The sequence below is a fragment of the Lycium barbarum genome, chromosome 4 (genome assembly GCF_019175385.1).
Source record: "Lycium barbarum isolate Lr01 chromosome 4, ASM1917538v2, whole genome shotgun sequence".
NCBI classification, from domain to species: Eukaryota; Viridiplantae; Streptophyta; class Magnoliopsida; order Solanales; family Solanaceae; genus Lycium; species Lycium barbarum.
The window spans coordinates 32,670,827-32,694,906 of record NC_083340.1 but is presented as its reverse complement, the minus strand read 5'-3'; the positions used below and the strand labels follow the sequence as shown (position 1 = coordinate 32,694,906).

The following is a 24,080-nucleotide window of genomic DNA, read 5'->3' as shown; positions in this document are numbered from 1 at the left end:
TTTCCCTTTGAATATTTCCACTTTTTTTTTTTTTTTTTTTTTTTTTTTTTTTTAAGGAGATGCCCGGAACATTAGAGTATAAGATTAGTAGCTAATTGAGTATTATCACACTTATGCTTTCATGCTAGTAGTCATAGTATTACTCTTATAGTTTTTTGCTCGTCGATTCCTGTTACTATTTTTATTTCTTGTACTTTGATTGTATTACTCTGTTTTTATGATTTGTTCGTTATTTCTTTTTCGTCTTGCTTTGAATTGTTTGTTGTTATATCGAGGGTCTATCAAAAAAGATAGAGATAAGGTCTGCGTATATTCTACCCTCTCCAGACCCTATTTTGTGGGATTTCACTGGGTATGTTGTTGTTGTTGATGGCTTTTGTTTTAGGAAATAATACAATGACCTAATTTATATTTAAGAGGAAAAACAATGATTGCTGCCTGATAATGAGAAGACTTGCATTAATTGATTTTTGTTGTACAACGCAACTGGATTAACAAGGATCCGTTTGGCCACAATTTATTTTTCTTTTCAAAATAGTTTTTTCACTGTATTTGAAAATCCAACTTAAAGTTGTATTTCAAATTTTGAAAACATATTATTGCATGTTTTCTAACTCAGTTTTCATTTTTGAAGTTGTATTTCAAATTTAAAAAGTATATTCAAGCATGAATATTATTCCAAATAGTTTTTACAAAAAAAGTATAACCAAACACCATTTCATCTTCAACTCCATCTCAGTAATTTGGGATCTATGGCCAAACGCCTCTTACGCCTTCTGTAACTTCAATAGAATTTCAAAATTGAGTAAGGAAATGCTATATAAAATTATAATTTAAGGTATTAAAATTAATATCTTCAAAGATTTAGGTTTTTTTTTGTAAATGACATTAGTAAAAGTTTTGGTTCAATACTTGAAAGTTGGTTGATTTATAACTTTATATTGAAGATTAAACGGTCATAACCGCAGGAAAATCTAAGAAGATTTCATTAGTTAGATATTCTCTTAAGTGTCAAAATTAAATATATTTCGACTAAAATTTGAATGACTCATGACTTAATATTATTTCAAGAACGATTATACAATTTAAATATTGAATATAACTATTGAAATCTGTTCTTTTGTCTATATAGCTCACACGGATACTACTAAAGGATATGATGCAGGGAACGAGGTTGCTCCTCTCTTAACTATAGGTCTCGGGTTCGAGCTCTGGGTATGGAAAAAATTTTAGCAGGGATCATTTTCCCCGAATAGGCCCTACACGGTGCGAATCGGGATATAGTCAGACTCCAATGCAGCTACCGGACACCGAGTGAGAAAAAAACTCATACGGATAACATTAACCATTTAAAAATTGCATCATTCGGCATAAAAATAGCAATATATTGAAAAATCGAGTGAAACTATGTTTTTTAATAATTTAGTTTAGGCTTCGGATATTTGAAATATGTTTCTCAAAATATAACCAAAAAAAAATGCTGTAGTGATGAACCTCAACTTAGTATCACTAAACCTCCCTAAATCATACTATTTGTTATATCATGTATATTGGGAAGAAGAAAGCAGGACAACTAGCTGGAATGTGAAGGATATTGGTTGGACTTTGACACTAATTCTTGATATTTGGGACTAGCCACGAGGCCACATACATACATATTTTACAGGAATGTGTGTATTATCTTTTTATTGTTTTCCCAATTTTGTTTTGTCTAAAGGATAATAATTAAAGAGTGTGAAATGACATAGATAAATAAGTGATCGGTGGAAGAAAATCTGTGCATGTTCTCATTGTGTACTAGGACCATTTTTTAATGTTTAGAAGTGTAGATGCACATGACACTATATTGAATTGTTAGTCAAATGAGGAACCCTTTAATGGGTTAACAGACAGTTCTACATATGTTTTAGTACTTAATCTCAATTAATCTGGAATTGACTTTCTCGTGAAAACAGTAAATTTGATTAAATCTTAAACTTAGTTTGTTATATTTTATGGGGAAGGGGACCAAAAACATCCCTTAAGTTTGAGTGTAAAGCACTGATTGTCCTTAATGTTTGTATAATTGGTGCACACTTAGCCTAAATTTTTTTATTTTTTTTTTAAATGTCAATCACTAACGAATAGTGGTTCGTTAAGGTTAATCTTTAAAGCAGTTACCAACAAATTTTGATGCCATGAGAAGGAGCAAGAAAAGAGGAAAGAAAAATTAGAAACAATTAAAAAATAATACTCCATAAGTTACCAAAGACCTCAGAGGAACAAATCAATAGTCAAAATATCACAATTCATTTAATCATGATCCAGAATGGTTTGTGCTATTTTTTCATTTGAATTCTTTTCATAATTTTCGGATAGAAGACTTTGGAAGAAATATAACTCACCTAGCATGCCGATTGATTTTACCTGCGTGATGCTTTAATATTTAAATGTTTGAAAAGAAAATTATTATTAATTAATTAATAATGTTTGCCAGCTTAGACCGGTAGCGAAATATTTAACTAATTAACACTATTTTGCAATAACGTAATTACAAGTACCTATTCTTATGAACTTTATTTTCATCCATGAAAAAATACAACTAACTTTGTTTACATCCATGAAAAAATAAAACTAACTTTAGTTTAAAGGGATAAACAAATGTGAATAAAACGATACGTTTTAATTATTACTGTACATCACATATGCTTAAAAGCTGTTTGAATTATCTAAATTGTTTAATCCTATATGAAGGATAACGTCCAATTGCTTCTAATGTTTCTCTCTAATGATAATTACTACCTCAAGTAGATCATTCTTAGAAGTATTAATATTTGAACTTTAAACGAGGTGAAATTTTATTAGTACACATTATATTAATGATATGAAGAAGCAAAATTGTGATGGGATGAGGAGATATAAATAATTAAAGTTAAAAGAGCTTGCTATAAGAAGTTACCAAAAGTAAAAGATAGAGTAAATAGTTTGTAATCACTTGCATGTTTATACAACTGACTTGTTCTCCCTTCTCACCCTAATTTTATAATTGATCGGAACACGACTTATTTTTATTCTTTGGAGCAGGTTATTGAAAAATTGACTGAAGTATTGTGGAGAGCTTAAGTCCAATTTAGAAGGAAAAAATTAAAATATAAAAAAATGAATAAAGTTCAATCATATATGCCAAGCATGGAAGTGACGTGTAAGTTTCGATTATATTATGTTGTTGCCGCTTGGTCCAGCTGTTTCAATTTAGTATGTACAAGAAAGCATGTCATATAGTTTTCTATATCAATTTGTTTCTACAAAAAAATTGTAACCTATACTTTGGGATTACCCCAAAAGAAAAAAGTATTGGATGGCCCATGATATTATCATTAATAATTTATGTTATAATAATGTTTAGCATGATAATTTAGTTCAAATTAACAGTTGGGCCAATGATTAGGACAGCTGCCCTTCCTACTGTATATGGTGTGATGGAGAAATCCCAACAAGACAAAGTACACATGCTTATCACTGGAGTACTAATTTAGACTATAGATAGAGTACATAGACATAATTAAGTTTTTGACTTAATGCATATGCAACCTTCGAACTTTTTTTTTTTTTCCTTTTATCACTTTAACTAAGTGTTATTCCTATTAAATTTCTAAACTCATTACTCAAGTGTATCTATCAAACACAACTTGACTTACATAGTATTCTATCTTCAATGTAGCAACATGCTAATATATATTCTAATTTAATTATGTCATTTTTTAGCTAAGAGTAGCAGCAATTGAGAGGGAAAAAAAGAGTAAACTCTTAATTAAGCTAACAGTGAAAGAGCAGAACCAACAAAAACCGACACATTCATGACCTAAATAATAGCTTACCACACGTCTAAAATATTACTTTACCTTCATTATCACAATTTATTTTTTGCTTCTAATAAAAATAGATTTAGAGGGTTTGATAGACACACTTAAGGACGAATTCAGGGATTCAATAGGAACAATACTTAATTGAAGTGCCAAAAAAAAAATTTAAGGGATCGCGTATGCATTAAGCCTAAGTTTTTTAGCCGATAAAACAAAGATTATTTGTTACTCGGTTTCCTTCCAAATGAGTGAAGGGATTTACGGGGCGAAGTTTAGATTTTCAATTGTCAGTCTTTAATGAGAATATTGATTTTTTAATATTTAAAAAATAAAATTTACATAATTTAAAACTAGATAAGAATATTATCTAAAGCAAAAATATTCAAATACCTGTGCGCGTATATATATATATATATATGAAAAATTGTTATAAAATATTTAACTCTCTAAATAGTAATTATGCCATATAAAAATTAATAGAATAGTAGTAATATATTTAGCCCCTTCATTATTCATTAACTATGCTGAAATAACGGTAACTATATAGACGAGTACATTTGATTTCCACTACTCCCTTCTTAAATCATAATTCTTCCTTCCAGAGGTAAAATGTATTTGGGTATTTTTGGTGCTAAAGATTTAGTAGTCAAAAGTGTTTTTTTATATAAAAAAGTAAGTGTTAATTCTTAGCGTTAAGTTGTTTGACTAAGTTTTTAGGAAAAATGTATTTTTGTGTAGTAATTTAGAAATTATTTTTCAGAAGCCGAATAAAATAAAAGACTTTTGAAATTTTGTTCAAGTATAAGTTTTTTATGTATTTAAAATGTTTAAAAATTAAAAATTTGTTATGTATTATAACCCTTATTGAACTGATGGGCTAACTCATTCTTAAAATATTTTTAATATGGTGTGATTATTTTGACATAAATTCATACGATTTTCTCCCGAACACCTCCCACCATTTAAAAGTTTTTATACACTTTATATGTAATTTTTTTTCCAGCTATGAGTGTGGACTTTATTCACCAAACAGTCTATCTTCGAACTAAGTTCCACATGACCCATGAGTAAGCGTTTCAAATGGGCAATTCGCAGAATTGCCCTTCTTTTGGGGTGGTCTTTAAATTTTGTCCCTCATATTTAAAATCTTTAAATTTTGCCCTTCGGCTAAAATTCATGGGTTCCAGATTCGAACCCCACTCAGTCAAATTTTAAAAAAAATTCGCAAGGCAGAGTTTAAATTTCGCTATGCCCCCACCGACATACACTTGTTAAGGAATTATCAAAGTTATGCCGGACCCGACATACTTATGCCTTATGGGCAGACTTGAGATAAGTATGCCGGGTCCGGCATAACTTTGGTAATTCCTTCACAAGTTTATGTCGGGTCCGGCATACTTATGGGCAAACTTTTAGTTAAGCCTTAACTAAAAGTCTTTTCCTAGTTATGCCTTATGGGACAGACTTTTAGTTAAGGCATAACTAAAAGTATGCCCCATAAGGCATAACTTTTCCTTAAGACATAGACTTTGTCTTATAAGGCAAATTTTTTATTATGCCTTAAGAAAAAGTTCCGCCTTATGAGGCATACTTTTAGTTGTGCCTTAACTAAAAGTCCGCCACATAAGGCATAACTAGAAAAAGACTTTTAGTTAAGGCTTAACTAAAAGTTTGCCCATAAGTATGCCCCCACCGGCATAAACTTGTTAAGGAATTACCAAAGTTATGCCGAACCCGGCATACTTATGTCAAGTCTGCCCATAAGGCGTGAGTATGCCGGGTCCGACATAACTTTGGTAATTCCTTAACAAGTGTATGCCGGGTCCGGCATACACACGACCCAAACCTTGCCTTGCAATTTTTTTTTAATTTATGCTTGAGCGGGGTTTCGAACCCAGAACCTCATGATTTCTGCGTGAACGCTCAGGGTTGCAATACAAATGGCAAAAATTAATGACCAGCAATATGAGGGGCATAATTTAAAGACCACAAATATGAGGGGCAAAATTTAAAGACCACCCCAAAAGAAGGGCAATCCGCGCAAAAAAATGGTTTCAAACTAAGTTGCACATCACCATCATCTCATGAGCTTAATAGGAGATTCATTGGGTGTCACCTGCATCGTCCAAGTATTCGTGGCGGCCACTAAAGCCCATAACAACTTGTTTTTTTATCGCAAACTACCTTGGTCTGGTAAAGAGAGTAAATCCAAGCCACATCATCACTCCTCAATTTTCATACTCATCCCGCCAGATTATAGGATTTACTATTAGTTGTTGGGTTACCTCAACCCGAAGATATTGTTAACATGATTTAATATTGTTTATTTTGTGCCAAGCTAACTTAATTTTTTCAAAATGTCTCGCATCATTTAATTAAGAGTATTTATACATTTTATATATAACTCTTTTTTTTCTTTTTAATATCAATAATATGGGACTTTATTCATACCCCAACATGCTCCGTATGAACCAATATATAAGAAAATTTATGCGAAAATATACAATTTATCAATCAAATTTGTCTGAAAAAACTAGCTAGTTACCCATTCAAACTTTGCGGACTTCTTATCCCCAAGTAATGACGTGGTAGAAGAAAGTATAAATTCTTTGTTGGAAGCGTGTGGAAGTAAAAAACGCTTAGAAAGATCTTCATTTCTATTTCTGGTATCACCTTCCCTGTTTGACATTATACACTAGTTACAATCAATACTAAAAAAAAAAAATTACCACCTTTTCATTTCTTAATCATTTACCCTTTTTTCCCTCTCTTTCTATAATTTATTTCCAACGGACCAATGTGAATCTTTTTGTCCTCTTTTCTCTTTCTGTTTATCATCTCTTCATTTCTACTCCACCAGGATCATATTCACCACTACTTTTACTCTACTGTCATTACTTTCTCCTTTATTTCTTTCTCTTCCACCATGATCATCACTTCAGCGTCAAGCACGAATTTTGCTCAAATTGAATTGAGTTGCTCCCAAAAATATAACGCTGAACATGTCACATTTCCAACAACAAAAAATATCCCAATTGGCTACCATGTGTGTGAGCACGGTTTTGCTTGAGATGATATTCCATGAAGAGCGTTGAGCTGAGAGAAACGACGTCTTTGGTAGTTGCTGGAGGTATGAAAACCTTCTGGATGTTTTAAAAGTGAGAGATCGTTGAAGTGGGAGGAAAAAGACATTTGAACAAGACACTCTTTCATGCATCCCTTTTCTCATAGCGACTAGGTAACGATGGCCCATGTATTGTGAAAGTTGAAATTATCATTTTGATCGACTTCGTTTTGATACGATCTTGCAAATAAATAAAATTGATGCACGTAAGTTGGTGTCAAATTAGATATATCTAACATAGTGAGATAACAATATATATATATATATGTTGCTCCCAAGCGCACACGCAAGTATACGTAGTCGTACAAGTAATATGACTGTTAAGTCCAGATATCGATCCCTCAGAGACTTAGATTCTACTGTTAAACTAATTCAAATTCGAATGAAACTATTCAAGAAAGTGAAAATCAAAATTGTTTGTGGTACTAAACTAAAATTGAAAAGTAAACAATTTGCGATGGGTGTTTTTATGACTGGGACTACGTCGACAAAGATTGTAAGAAATTTCAGATGAGAGAAAGATCTAGGGTTATGGCTTTCGACAATCCAGTTGATCTTCAGACAATTCCACCTATTTTCTTTCCTGGGTTACTAGTTAACGTTATGCTTTATGATATTCTCTCGAACTACTCACAAGCCTGTAGATGTTACCTTAATGTCTATATCTCTATGGTCATCAGATGTAACAAGAACGCATTTATTTTACCGTATTCAACTAAGTAGGGCTAAAGGGTATATCTCTATCCTCATTAGCTAAACGATTAAATCGAACAAACTCTATTTATTCTTATTACGTACGTGAATTCCCTTTCTCAAGTTCAACCCACACACCACAGATAGTGTCTAACTATTGGCCAGATAATCAAACAATTGAAATCAAACAATTGAAAAGCAACCCACAATATGGAAAGTCAATAGATAATAATTGTCATCACATCAACTTTCAAGTCTTTCGCTACAACCCTAGAACTAGGAGATTTAGCTACTCATGATTCGATCATAGACAAAAGAAGCCATGAATAAACTAGGGTTGAAAAAGATGAAAAATAAAATAACCTAGAGAGATAAAAAGGAGAATGGTGGCTTACAAATCCTTGAATAATCCCAGAAACCGTTCTCAGCTATAAAAACGTCTATATATAGGCTAGGGTAAAAATAATAAATAAGGGATCCAAATCCTAGTCTAATCGGGAAAACATCCGCAGAGTCCCGCTTTCCTTCTGCATCGCGGAAGGATCGCGCAATGATCTGCAGCTTCTCGCCTTCTTCACGCGATGCGGGTCGATCGCGCACCCTGATGACTGAGTTTGGTTGTTCCGCTTTCTTCACGCGATGCGGGTCGATGGCCTGAATTTCTGGAGCTTCTCGCGATCCTTCCGCATCGCGGAAGGAAAGCGAGGATCTGCAGTCGATTAACTCTCCTTTTCAGTTCGTCGTTTTCGTTCGTCGACTCTTCACCTCAGCTTATCGACATATGCTACGAATTCCAATCACTTCAAGCACATTTCCCATCATTTGTCGTCATCGTACCTATACACATAAAATGTAACGACATAAGTTCAAATACGACGGTTACTTCATGAATTAAGCGATAAAAGTCGTAAGAAGAAGTTGTAATACGACACAAAACATGACATTTGTGCCAAATATCAATATATAGTCAAAAAGAAAATTATAAAGCCCAAGTGATTTTGAATCAAACAAAATAGTCTAAATTAGTGACAAAAATTTTGGCTCAGGACATTTGAAGACGTCTACCACCTTCCGTAAGCTCCACAAACCATTACCAAAATAGCCAGTAGTTGAACATTCAAATGATTTTGATAGATATTCACATGTAAATTAAGAACATCCCTTGCTAATCCTGACAACCAAAGTAACTTCTTGTTCTTCTGCATTTTACGATGCCACACAATTACTTCTATTATCACTTAGATCTAGAAAAATTCTATCACCGTTGAATGAAATAAGAGGAAAGTTTTATTCAGCAGCTTACTTTATTGTCCAATATAAATACTAAATGCCTCCAAGTAGCATCACCAGCATAAAGTTGAAATGTGCAAATACCTCGAGGGACATGCACTACTTGTCCTTCTAGGTAAGCTATGCATCCATGCATATATCAAATACTCTAAATTGCTTGGACAATCTAGAAATGGACCAGATTCACCATTATCCACCCAAATCTTATAGCAGTGTTCTTTGCTCAGGTCAATTAGCGTGAGTACTCAATTTTTGTGAGGTTTGATACTTTAGTATCTTTCGAATTTTGTTACATGAATACATCTCTGAGTGTAGTGTTTGTAACACACGAGAAAGAGATTAATCAGCTTAGTAATATAAGGAAATCTTGAACCAGATATTGTGAAGTGAAATTGAAAATTACCAAAGCCATATATAAATCTGCTCACGGATAAAGAACACATAAAGGAATCAATCAAATATATAAGGTCTATGCCCAATAAAACAACTAAAAGAATGTTAATTTGAAATCCAAGAGAAGAAAAATAAACCTACATATATTATGTATTAACTGCAGATTCAGATAAAAATTACTAACCAGCCAAATTTTAATTGTACTGAGAATGACCATTAGAAGTATCCAAATAAAGACTGAGAACTAAACTGCAGTTATATGAAATCTCTGAGCTCCATCTATTCTAACATTTAGTGGTTTTAGATAGAGGAGTTGAAATCAGTACCTCCAGGATAAACCATTCAAATATTTCTTCGACTGAACTTAGTGAAAGATTCAGCACCGATTAGGATATAAATGCTTGAAAAGTTCATGAAAGTATTGCAACTATTTCAAATATTTTAATTTGTTATGTCAAAATGGAATCTGAAAATGCATATAATGTCTCACATTACTCGGAACAAAAGTCGCAAGTACATCTAAATTTTAAACAGAACAAAGAAATGTTTCAGTATATATGATTTAGTAATTCTCATGTAATAGTTCAAAACACAAATTCGAGTAAGGGTCATGTGTGTAACAGGAGCCCATAAACACGCATGTCATACAAGCTGTAGTCTAACTTTTTTGAGTGTCAGACTTACTTTTTGGTAGCCATTGTAATGTTTTTATTCTAACCATTTTTAAGGCAGCACAAAATAGCTACTATAACTGACATTTAACGTCTAAAACTCATTAGTAGGGACGAAATTTAAGGGAAAAGGGTAAAAAATGCTCCTCTACTTTGAGAGGCTAAAAATATCTTCCGTTACAAATTAGGTAAAAAACACCCCTTTCATCGTTAAAGTTTTCAAATATATCCCTGTCTTAACGAGATTTCTCAAAATAACCCGCTTTCATTTTTAAACCCGACCCAACTAAATAAAAAATTCATGTGATGCCAAATACTCTTGAGTACTTACTAGCACATTCACATTACCATCAGCAGAAAAAATAAAAGAGAATATAGCAAAACTTACAGAATTTCTCCAAATTAAAGAAAATTTCAAAAAGGAGTTGCAAGACACGATTTATTGTACCTTCAAACCCAGGAGCATAATCCTTTCTCAGTAGAAGTAGAAATACTCTGGATCTTTGGAGTCCTCCATTCTGCAATCCCCCATTCATCTGCATCAGCTAGAAGATCAAGTACATGCACAAAATTCACAGTGAGAAAATACACTAACTTAAAGAGGACGGACAACAAATGTTACTTTTTCAATCAAATATTATTGTCAATATTAGATTTGTAAGTTATAAGTTGTGCCAGCATAGTACTTCCATTTGAAAAAAATCGTCCATTTCTACAAAAATAATCCACAAGCCCCGGACTTGCAGGGCTGGAAAAGGCACTACATGTACGGTTCATGTTCACAAGATTCAGGAGCCAAAATTTATATAAATATGAAAAAAGGCAACAGTGAGGAGTTACAACCATCAAACCCAAATAATTGATAATAGGATAAAAATCAATTATCTTACACTTAAGCACTTCAAATTTAGTCTAGTGTTATAACTGTAGGCAGCATATGACTGATTTCAGAAAAAATTAAAGCTTGCATGCAGACAATATTTTATATAACTTCATATATCTAAGATAAGGAAAAGAAGAGCCGATCGATCTCTTAGAGAATGCTATGAATGAGCAAAAAGGTGAATGATTCTTGATAAGAACAGGAAAATAACATGACAAATCTAGATACGAAGAATCCAATTTTACCCAAATCCACAATTGAGCAAACTTATGAAAGCTATCCACCAAATTTAGTTTTAAAACAGAGAGGGATTACAGTAAAAAACTTGACAATGGAAAAAGAATTGGAATTCATGACAAGAATTTCTAGACCTTTCAGTAGACAGCAAAGAAAAAAACAAAAGAGGAAAAAGAATGAAATTACAGACCTACAAACAACAGAAATTAAGAATAAATGGCAGAGAGAGACTACTAATCTGAACACTGTTCATCCGACCGGTGAAGACAGAGCACAAAGAAAATTCTAAATAACTTATGCAGAGAATTTTACCGTCAGATGAAAAGGCCATATAAACAAGAGTCAAGAGTGGTGTAGTTCGAAAGACACGGAGGTAGATAATATTGCTAAAAGTATAAAATGCCCTCACTTAGGATTTTATTGACTAATAAGCAGCCATGTTAAAACCCACTCTTCTATCTATAGAAAACTAGTTACAAGTAGCCCATGCTAAGCATTACTACTTTTTTTTTTTTTTTTTTAGATATTTAACAATAATCAATAGATAAAGTATACAATTTTACCAATACCCTTTTAAATAAATTAATATTCTAAATAATGTATGTGATAATGTTAAAAGTAATATCCGATGCAATGCAAAAAAATTATCAACTATATCATTATTTTTTTTAAATGAACATTATAAAAATTAATATTTTTACCTTCTTATTATAGAGTAGAGTTTTGAATTTGTATAAATTTCCTAAGAATAAGGAGGTGCCTCATAAAAATATGTCACTCTCTTCTTTTACAAAATAATATTATAACTAATAGGATCTTCACATTACATATGACTTTTTTTTTTTTTTTTTTTTTTGTATCTTTTGTGATTCTTCTTTTATGATTTCGCTTTTTCGCAATTCTTTAAGCGCATATACTTTAAAAACGAAAATTATCTCCTTGTATTACCTTCAAACTTCAATACAAAACCAGTGGCGTACGTAGTCTTATAAGTGGGGGTTCAATTAAATCCCTAATTTTTTATGCGGAGCACAAATTTATGTGTTAAAATTATTAGAATTGAAATATATAGTAGATATGGACCCTTAACTTTTAAAAAATAATGAGTTCAATACTAAAAATCTTAAAATCCATATAATTTAAATTTTGGATCCAGCTCTGTATAGAACGACATGAAATCTTTAGAAATATGGAAGGGTCATACAGTACCTTAATACATATATGTTCATTGATGACTTAAAAGCTCAAGAACCACCTATCCACCTTCAAAAAAAAAAAAAAAAAATAGGAGGAGCAACAAAGAGAAAATTAAAATCACTTTTTAAAATAGTAAAAAGAATTATAAAAAATTTGTAAAGATTTTTATAAATGATCCTTCGAATAAATGTAAAATCATAATTTGGAGTAATAAACGCATTGAATTAGAGATCAAATACTTAAGTTACAAAAAAACTAATTAAAATATCATATGTCATTATTTTGGAATTATGGATAAATCACCCAAGGTTGAAAAAATGACACTAAATATCACAAAATTAAAGAAATAAAGCCTGGAAACGAATTGGTGTAGTGGGCCCCAAAGTTTCTACAAGTCAACAATGGTCAGCCTTATTTCACTAACAACCACTTTTTCCAACTATTACTAACAGTAGTAGATTGTGTTCTTCCACGTGTAACACCCTTAAGTAGAAGCTAAGGAAGCATTACCATGAAACACATAGGTCAAGCACCTCAACTGATGCTTCTTATATAAGAGAGAGGAAAAAAATAGAAGAGATGTTATGAAATAATATTAAAAGTACACGACACAAGAAATATAGCTAAAGAAGTTGGGAGAGAGAGATGTTTATTGCTCTTTCAATTCTACAAATGGACCTCCTATTTATAGGAGAAAAATGGTGGTCAAGCACATGATAATAGCTTGGAGGCCATGTATTCTTGGTTGCCAAGTTTCCTTGGTGACCAAGTTTTCAGATATCCATTACTAATATTTATAACACTCCCCCTTGGATGTCCATTAATAGATGATGTGCCTCGTTAAAATCTTATTAGGAAAAACCTTGTGGGAAAATTTCCTAATGATGGAAAAAGAATACACATATCTAGTAATACGCTTTGAGAGCTGCCTCACTAAAAACCTTGACAGGAAAACCCAAATGGGACAAAACCTTAGTCAAGAAAAAAAGAGTACAGCGCGTATTTGCTCCCCTGATTAAAACATCACATAATTCTTGAAGATGGTGTACTCCGATCTTGTATACCAACTTATCATATGTTGAGGTTGGTAGAGCCTTTGTGATCAAATCTGTCAAATGATCATTTGACGAACTAGTCGATCATCTGCATCTTCATTCCTTATATAGAGTTGCATCATTGCCAAGTACATTCTTGACTTGTTTCATAAATCGTTGTTGTCTTTTTATAATTTGGCTATCATGTAAAACAACATGGTATGACAGTAATCCTTCATGGAAATAGATAACATATCTGGATCGAACTCTTATATCGATCAGACGAATGCCATGTATATCCAAAACATTTGACAATATTTGCTAGGATAAACATATTCATATCAGGGCTTTCATTTGCAATATGCAATTGATCTTATTTCAATATCTCCATATAGGATTATATCATGCTCGTAGTTATAGCAAGATATATAAGTGCATCAATTACATAAAGATATGGTACTTCATGACCAATTCAATTTTCTTATTTCAACTTCTTTCAGCAGATAATGTACTGCTTTTGTAAACTCTTCAAGAGCTCCAATAATATTCATATGAAAGATTCTAACTATCATAAAGAGACAGGGATAAACATAGTACATTTGTACCATTCGTCAATGAATATACATTAAGGCGATTTCAGTACATTAACCTTGACTCATTTAATCCATTTAAGGATTATAAACCAGTTTCCCAAGAATTTGTATATGCTTCAAGCATTTGGATCCTTCAGAAATTTTTCGTATAAATTTTCTCAAGTAAGCCATATAGGCTGTGACAACTTCCATCAGTATAAATTGTGACATCTTCTAATGTCTGGACTACAGGTCCAATCGCTTACCTAGATGCATCATATCACTTGATAATTATTTCTACGTCAGCATGCTTGAAGAGACGTAGAACTCATATCCTCAAAATCTTATACAATATTGCGCGTCATATCGTATCAAAGATATCGTCGATGAGATATCATCTCGTATCAATTCGCAATTCGACATGACTTACTGAGATCTAATCACTTCATTATTTTCAGGTACCTGAACCTCTCATAAGGTTTGTAGCTCTTCAAGAGAACATTACCTCCTTATTATGATCATTTGCTCCTCCCTTTTTCAAGGATTATTCATATTTGGAACCGATTGGTCTACCATGCTCCATGCATGCTGTAGACTCTGTTTTTCAGGGACATTAAGAGCATTTTGCAGATGAAATATGAAATAGTTGGGTCAGCAAATGCTTCCAGTATTTAACTTGAATTATCTAAGGATCATAATGATGATAATTCACAACATATTTCTTAGTTGATTATTCTCTCCCCCTTATTTTAGTGACATATGTCCCCATTTTATTTGGAAAAATCCATCTGTGCGCGGCATGGTATATCCATTAATCATATATCGCACATCAAACGCTATAAGATGGAAATATCTAGTTCCTGACCCTAAACCAAATATGAGGGGAGAATTTATCAAAATTATTTGATCTGAAGCATACAAGTGCTGTTGTATGCAATATATCATATCTCAGACCAACATCTGAAGCTCTGTTCTCATAAGCAATGGTTTGGCTATATTATGGAGGCATCTAATGTCAAACCAGCTTAGATATAAACCAACATTATCAAGATGATTGTCTTGATTACATATTCTGAAAATTGTGCTTCCAACTCAATTATTTTGAGCAAGCAACTTCATAAATGTCAAACTGCCAGTTGACAATAAACATACATGTGACCATCTCATAGATGCATCTATTTAAGACATCACATTGCAGGTGAAGGGGCCCACATTCACCTTTTATATTTTCCAGAATTTCAGGGATTTAGTTCCAACATTAGCTGGTGTAATCAACTTATCATGAAAACAAGCAACACAAACAAGTTCTTGAAGAATCTTCAAGTTCTTCAATATGTTTTTAATACTCAATTAGCACATCATATTTAAATCAGGACGATTATAATGGTCTTGTCAACTGATAAAATTATTTGTACCCATAAACTTCAAGTTTACCATGACAAGTGTTATTTATTTTAATAAACTTCCGGTTTACTATTGCATGAAATTGTATATTAATAAACTTCTGGTTTATCGTGGTATGTGATCTCATCATGCTCGGGTAACATTTCACATGTGTATTTCTTACCCGTAGTAACTTGAAGATATTTAATATTCCGATCATTTGTAGTCTCAATATGATAACCATTTTTATTGTTAGTAAACTTCAAGTCTACTATAGTGTTCCGATCATACCAATTACGATCCACGATGAATGATATTATCATATATAACATCTTCAAGAGACTTCAATTTATTTATCATAATCAGATATTATTTGGACACTGCTAGTGTCATGATACTTGTAAATAAATAATTAGCACTTCTAGAGCCCTTGATCATTAATTTCTATTACTAATATTTCTTAAATACTTCTGGTACCATGAAAGCAAATTTCGACACTACTGGTGTCACGAAATAAACATTGAATTCTAAACTTCAATATTTCAAACATCTTCTTTAGGGAGATTCATCATTAACTGAATATTTTGTATCTAAGCGTCAAGCACATAATAATCACATCCTTCATAAAGAGATACATTAATTGTTGTTTCCTTCAAGGAAATCAATAACAACTAACCATAATGTATCAATGTGGTCATAGTAGAAACATTCTATTTTGCTTTCTTTTTTCTTAAAAAGATACTTTGATAAAATTATTAAAGATGTTTCTGCGTACGACAGGTACGTGTTGCTATGTCTTAATTTCATACCACAAAAATAACATGTATATTCCTTGTATTTTATCTCTCCAGGAGATAAGTTGTGGTATTTGTTCATTCACTTTGGGGGACGAAACCTGATTATTCAAATGTGTTTGAAATACGATGCTCATCAATAGCTCGTTATTTTGCTCAAACACAAGAAGACATTGCTTCAGAGTATTTCTCAGATATTTTGCTAATTTTTTCTGCTTCAGGAGTACAGTTTCAGAGTTTTACTGCTTCGGGAGTAAAGTTTCAAGTTTTACCACTTCGGGAGTAAAGTTTAAAGGTTTACTAATTCTGGAGTAAATTTTAGAATTCTACTACTTCGGGAGTAGATTTCAGAGTTGTACTACTTCGGGAGTAGAATTCAAAGCCTTACTGCTTCAGGAGTAAAATTTATAGTCCTACTACTTCTGGAGTAGAATTCAGAGTCTTACTATTTTGTGAGTAGAGCTCAAAGTTCTATTACTTCGGGAGTAGAGTTCAAAGTTTGCTACTCGAGGAGCAAATTTACGAGTGTAGTACTTCAGGAGTAAAGCATATAATATTCAGAATATTTGTTCTCAATTATTCTACCTCTTCTGGAGATGAATCATGATATTTTTACAATCAAATGCACGTTTATATTTATTGGCTTTACTACATATTATCACATTCACTTCAGGGAATCGATCTATATTTACAGCTTATATCAAAAGTTCTCATTCTTCAAAAATGGAACACAATCATCTGAACGTGCAGGCCTTAAGCATATCAAATTGTGATAGCTTAGAATTTCTTTTAAGATATTGTTATTTCAGGAGCAAATCGAGGCATACATATGATGTAGGGAATTTTTCTCCAACACATCTTCAATTGTAGCCACAACAATACATAGGAAATATTTCACTTCTGGTGACCATATATTTCTTGCAAACTTTCGTTTAGCCATTAAGAGATATGGAATTAACATCATAATCCTTCTTAACAATATTGTTCTTCAGGGACAAATTTGAGGCATAAATGATCCAGAACCAATTAAGTTGCCATGGATCAAATGAACCCAACGAGTTGTACTATTAGTAGCAAACTCGTGATAGCCATATACACTCCCTGTGAGGCTATGCTTATTGTGTGAAAGCATAAGTTAATATTCATTTGCAAGCTAACCTTAGTGTTGCAGAATATTAGTATAAAAGCTTTTGGCAACTTTGGTACCATGGACATGAGATTGAAGTGTTCAATGATCATATTTAAATTGGGTTACCTACCGTGATAACTAGTGGTACAATCTCCATAGTTGACAAGGATACATAATTACATATAGTAGTTGCCAACAAGCCTTGCCGGGCGAGCAAATAAACAACGAATTCGAGTCCAAATCTTCTCCCAACCATAAGTATTTGCAACTTTCCAAAGTAAATACTCAATTGGTTAGAGCTCCGTGCTGATAACGTGTTATGAAATAATATTAAAAGTACACGACACAAGAGATATAACCAAAGAAGTTGGGAGAGAGAGAGAGAGAGAGAGAGATTTTTATTGCTCTTCCAATTCTATAAATGGACCTCCTATTTATATGAGGTAAATGGCGGCCAAGCACATGATAATAGCTTGGAGGCCATGTATTATTGGTTGCCAAGTTCCCTTGGTGACTAAGTATTCATGGGTTTCAAGTATATTAAATGGATATCCACTACTAAAATTTACAACAAGAGAAGAGTTCTCACAATTTATTTTGATACTTACCTTGCGTACAAAGTATTTACTTTGATACTTACCTTGCATACAAAGTACACTTACCGTAGATAGAGTAATAACCTTGTATAATAATATATTAGAGGCTTATACACACTTTTATTATATTGTGCAAATTACAGCCTATTGTATAAATTTATATAAAAATGAGTTTTGTCTCCTCATACCAACTTCAATTACGGAACTCTATTCGAAATGAATTAAATCTTCATTGAATTGCTTCAAATTTTAGCCCCAACTTCAAAATGACACGTCCAATGAACCTAATCATCAATTTGTTAAAAATTTCAAACAATCAAAACACTCTTTTTATTTTTTTATTTTTATAATTTTCAGGCTTTTAAACTCCCCAACATTTGAGTTTTTAATATGTCACTTTAATTCACCCAACAGTATTTAAATTTATGATGATAAACATGAATATCGCTCTCAATAAGTTTTTAAGCATAAAAAATAAGAATCATAATCACAAATCAAGTTGCTCTTTTTTCCTAAATATTTCAAATTATATACAAAATGAGCCAGATAAAGTAAAATATGCAAATTTAGGCTCATTTTGATTTTAACCTTGGGCCAAATGATATAAAGCGTAAAAATCTAAAAAAAAAAAAACATGTTGAAAGGTGTAGGATTTATGTATTCTCCCAAATATGGAAAGGAGACAGTAATGCCACAAAAAGTTGATAGGGGAGGTAAAAGCAATTTACAAGTTTTGAGGGAGCAAAGCGTAATATTATCTAATTAAAGGGGTAGATAATATTTATCCGAAAAGAAAGGTACTGCAAATTACGGAAAGGAGCCAAACGAATAGAAAATGATAAAATTGTCCCTTATATTTGAGGAAAGATTTTAAAATAGTCTCTTCTAAACAGTTGTAAGTTTGTTAAAAAGTTAGTAACATTTTTAGTCTTTATGAAATATTTATCAAACTCTATTTGATAGAAACTATAAAAAAAGAAATCAGTGGACCGTGAACTCACATTTATAGATATTATTTTTAGTTTTTATTATTTCTTATTTATTTCTATAATGTGATGTAGTTTTTTGAGGTGTAATTTTCACTATTTTTTTTATATATATATTTTCTTAGTATCTAGTGTAATTTTTGTGTTGCATATTTTAAAATTTGATGAAATTATATTGGTGTTTATTATTAAATTTCCTTTTTCACTGTTTCTGTTGAATTTATTGAACATAAATTATTAAATATTTAAGGAAGATTAAAGTGACACAAATTTAAAGGACCAAAACTGTTTGAGGGCAATATTTGAGAGACATTTTCTTGCCAAACTAAACAATTAAGATACAAACAAATCCGGTCAGTAGTGTGTGGCAATTGAGAATGGAAAAATTGGGAGATGATCTGTTAGCTTTGATTATGAGTAGGATTGATGACTCTGCCTATAGAAAATCCATTTCCCAAGTTTCTAAGCAATGGTTCAGAGTTGAAGGTTTAACTCGATCATCTCTACGTGTTTTTGAACCCAATCTTCTCATTAATTTCCTTTCAAGATTCCCAAATTTGCTAAAATTTGAATCATCTGAAGAAATCACCAATACCCATCTTCAAATCTTGGCTGAAAAATGCCCAAGAATCCAAGTTCTTAACCTTAACTTCAAGAAAAAGAACAGATTTTATGATGAAAATCTAGTCTTGGATGATGATTTTGATGAAAAGGGGTTGTCTTTTATTGCAAAGGGTTGTTCTTGTCTTAATACAGTTTGTTTGAGAAAGAGAAGTGGAGTTGGGGATGATGGGGTTGCTTTTCTTGTTAAGTTTTTGCCAAAGTTGTTAACTTTAGACTTGAGTTTTTGTGATAAGGTTAGTGATGAAGCACTTAGAGTTATTGGAAGTGTTAGTAGCTCTTTGAAGAACTTGAATTTACAGGGTTGTTGGTTGGTATCCGATACCGGCTTGAAATCATTAGCAGAAGGACCTGTTAGGATGACTTTGAAGAAACTAATTCTTGCTGAATGTGATAGGATTACAGATTGTGCAGTGTTGAGTTTGATGAAATTATGTTGTTTGGAGGAATTGGATTTGGGAGAATGTGGGCCGAATGTGACTGATGTTGCTGGTGAGGCTATTGCTTCAAGTGAGACTGTTAAGAGATTGAACTTGTCGTGGCTTGTTAATGTATCTGATGCTACTGTTGTTGCTCTTGCTGAAGGTTGCAAGAATCTGAATGCTCTTAATTTAACTGGCTGTGAATTTGTCACTGGTGAAGGTGTCTGTACTTTGACAAAGCATAGGTCATTGAAAGAGCTCGTTTTGACTAGTTGCGAAAAGCTTAGTGGATATGATTTGGAAGAGTTGGTACTAGGATGCCAAACATTAGAGCACATTGTGGTTGACAGACGATTAAGGTTTTGGTTCCCTATGGAAGTGCAGGATAATATCATGAGACAATACTGTTGGATAGATTGGAAATAATAGATGATAGGCGAGTTGAAAGTCTCGTTTCAGGTGCATTTTCTGCCCTTTTTTATTGCTGAAATAGTCATATTAGTGAAACAACTGTATAGAGTAATTTTTAATGAGGTTGGCTACTAGTAATTGTCATGTCATGCTTAACCTTGTGCATAGACGTTACAATTTGGAGACTGAATATAGCAGGATTTTGAGATAGGGTAATCTAAGTATTTCTTTCTTTAGAGGAACTAAGCAAAAACGGAATGTAAGTTGCTTTGTTGAAAGTAAGACCACTTCCAATCTTTGTGGCCTGCTTTAATTTCAGTAAGATAACCTGTTGTAAACAAAAAGAATGTAATTCTTATATAGAAAAAGGAAATAAATATACCATTGCTGGAGTATCATGAAGTATGCTCTGGTATAGGTTTCTTGTAATGCATGACGATGACAGAATGCACATTTCCATCCTCCGTATTGTGTAATTCTTGAAAAGCTGGTGAAACTCAGCTAATTTCAAACTTCACTTGTGTGACATCTAGGAAGAATGCCATCATGACACCTCTGTAGACTGTCCCACTTTACTAGAATATTTCGGGCTGCAAATCATCTTACTTTCCATTTTCCAAACAGCAGTACAGCACAATAGAAGCATATCTTGAAACCTCGTTCCTTAGAAAATTGAGCTTGCATTGATGCACTTCTGAGCTATTTTTTCTCATAAGCTTCTTTGTGGTCTGTTACCTGTTCACAAGTGGTTTTTTTTCTTTGTTAGATTTTAGACGTAACTGTCCCTCGCATATTTCGGGAGAAGAACTCCAAAGAGGTTTGGTTGAGTGCCAATCTTTTAACTAAGGAGTTTATTAAACCAATTGCCACAAGCTATTTCCAGTTACTGCATATAGTCTCCACCACCTTGCAGGATATTGGCCTGGATAACTAAGTAGAAACTAGTTGATATGTTGAGAAGTTTGATCCAAAATGAGCCCAAAGTTGCTCCAGTCTGAAAGGAAAAGCAGTTTGGTTTCCCTCAACCCTTCAGGTTCAAAATAATTGCGTACCTCTTGTTGGACAGATCAAAGAATTATGACTAATATATATGCACCGGAATTATAACACAAACAAACTACCTTCTGTGATATGGTTATACCGAGACATAGGGTCCAAGAGAGGAAGATCATATTGAATCACAGTGAGAAAAAACTTTCTTTTCTTCATGTGCTCAAACCTGATCATAAACTTCTTAGTCCCGTCTCTGATATAAAATGACAGCAACACATTTAAAACGGCTTACGTTGAATGTAATGTATCAATGTATGAAATAATAGGGTCTGTCAAAATGATATAACAAACTGATGCATCTAAAAGCATGAAATATTTTTATGTTATGTGTAACTTTTCCAAAATGGGATTGCTCATGTCTTGTGTGATAAGAAGTTGCCACCAAAACTTAAAAGGTAAGTTCTATAGAGTGGTGGTTAGACCGACTATGTTGTATGGGGAAGAGTGTTGGCCAATCAAGAACTCTCACGTTCAGAAGATGAAGGCGGCGGAAATGAGGATGTTGCGGTGGATGTGTGGACATACGAGGAGAGGTAGAATTAGAAATGAAGATATCCGGGACAAGGTGGGGTGGGCCTCAGTGCAGGACCAGATGCGGGAAGCGAGGCTAAGGCGGTTTGGACATGTGAAGAGGAGATGTACGGATGCCCCTGTGCATAGGTGTGAGAGGTTGGCTATGGATAGTTTCAGGAGAGGTAGAGGTAGGCGGAAGAAGTATTGAGGAGCAGTGATTAGACAGGACATGACGCAGTTTCAGCTCACCGAGGACATGACTGTAGATAGGAGGTTGTGGAGGACACAGATCAGAGTAGCAGGGTAGTAGGTAGTTGAGCATTGTCACGCTTCGTATCTTTCTTGTAGTTTCTTGTCCTTTGACTTTTGTTGTTATCTGGTATGTCTTGTACTTCACCTGTCGTATGATTTTGTGGTAGTTACATCATCGTTGCTTCTTTCCGGACTACTTTGTCATGCTTCAGTTAGTATTTGTCATTGCTTCTTTACTTTTGCTATTTCCTTTTCCGGTCTGCTTTGATTTGCTTTTCTCTGAGCCGAGGGTCTATTGAAAACAGCTTCTCTACCTATGGTAGGGGTAAGGTCTGCGTACACTCTACCCTCCCCAAATCCCACTAGTGGGATTACACTTGGTATGTTGTTGTTGTTGTTGTTGTTGATATTCGTGACCAGTTGCTTGGTATCAATACAGACTTAGCTAAAGATAGGACACAATGGAAGAAAAAGATCCATATAGGTGATAACTACTGGTTGGGGATAGGTTTTAGACTCATAAGAACTTTATTATAATAATAATAATAATAATAATAATAATAATGTTTTTTCGTACTTTTCACTTTTATTTTATTTATTATTATGATGATATGATATGAGCTTAAATGAAGAATGAGGATTCATGGAGCCGAACCCAACTTGTTTGGGACTGAAATGTAGTCGTTGTATATTCGTTACCTGCTGATTTGAGTAAGGCATACCATTAGTATTTTTGTATCTTTTTCCAAGCTTTACAGACTATTATGTTTCAAAGTCTCTTAGTTCTATTTCCTTTTCCGTAGAAAAATATCTCGATTTCCTCTTTACTGTATATTAAAAGGGCTTTTAATAACTTACCAAAAAAAGGGCTTTTAATAAATCAAAGCAGACAGTCTTTTTTTCCGTCTATCTTTTATCTAAGTTAAGTGGTGGTGGCCCTGGTGGAGGAGGGGGCTGGTAAATTATAAACATATCCTACTGGCTGTTGCTTCCAACTCTCTTATTTTGCTCTTATGTCATCATTTTTCTGTTCCAGAAATATGCAGTCAAACATTTCGAAAGACCTTTTGTTGCAAACGCAAAACTGACGTTGGCTCAACTTTGACAGGTTTGAACTGTTGAATAATGAATGATGGACGGTGTAGCAGTATTTGCAACATCTGGCTTTCGCTATTTATTGCTTGTTCCTGCTGGGAGCAAATACATTTTCTGTGCGCTAGAAAGTGGAAATATTGGGCACTGCAAAATACTCAGGTTGGAAAACTATTGCCATGTCAAGTGTGTAGGGATGGTTTCCATAAACATGATGTATGAACAAAAAAGGCATTTTCACGCCATGCGAGAAAACAAAGGGGCATCTCTACAGTGATTGCAACAAATACTGATGCCTTCAAGACAGATATCTGTCCTTATTGCTTGTCAAGGAGCTTAGAACAATTATGACTCAGTGGCCAGTGAAATTTTCCGGAAAATTCAGTCGATGGCTTGAATGTACTATTGTAAACTTATGATCTTTCTGGTTGTCAAGTTAACGATACTAGGACCTTCAGTTGATTTCTCCGAAACATTTTCTGCTCTATGTTACATTGGTCTCAGTTTTATTTATATTTATATTTTTTTCCAGCTATCATTCATTTCCCAGTTGATTTGCCGAGCCAACATAAGGCTCCCTCTACGTTTTGAATTTTATTGTTGACCCTGTGTTGTGAAAGACTCCCTTCAGTTCTTGCACTAAGGCGTTAAGGTCTCTGTGTTATCAGTTCTTTAAGACAATAACAATAGCTATTTCACTTATATACATTTTTTCAGTTCTTTTGTGCATAAAAGCTCAGTGTAAAGGTAGTAAATAGCCTTGTAGACAGACATAAACTCTCAGTCTGGCCACATGGCATCACTTTGCCACCTCCATACTTGTCTCGCTGGCCTATTCACTCTAATATCAGTTGTACAATGGCCTAAACCTGTCAACCGGTCCGGTTGAACG

General features: G+C 33.3%; 1 protein-coding gene and 1 long non-coding RNA gene across 3 annotated transcripts; one reads left to right on the top strand and one right to left on the bottom strand.

The window, feature by feature from the left end:
* Positions 1-7,874: 7,874 nt before the first annotated feature.
* On the bottom strand, positions 7,875-11,898 carry LOC132638347 (uncharacterized). 2 transcript variants are annotated; one of them, XR_009581689.1, is made up of 3 exons: positions 11,446-11,898; positions 10,462-10,549; positions 7,875-8,496 (listed from the first exon to the last, which is right to left on the bottom strand). It is a non-coding gene; the product is annotated as an uncharacterized LOC132638347 (long non-coding RNA). The 2 variants fall into 2 exon arrangements; XR_009581690.1 differs by lacking the exon at positions 11,446-11,898 and adding an exon at positions 11,324-11,445 and having other exon boundaries at positions 10,462-10,558.
* A 7,199-nt stretch (positions 11,899-19,097) lies between these two features.
* On the top strand, positions 19,098-23,723 carry LOC132635816 (F-box/LRR-repeat protein 4-like). The gene is made up of 2 exons (XM_060352357.1): positions 19,098-20,326; positions 23,205-23,723. Exon 1 carries the CDS (start codon positions 19,202-19,204, stop codon positions 20,291-20,293), a length of 1,092 nt encoding a protein of 363 aa, XP_060208340.1. The 5' UTR covers positions 19,098-19,201; the 3' UTR covers positions 20,294-20,326; positions 23,205-23,723.
* Positions 23,724-24,080: the final 357 nt, after the last annotated feature.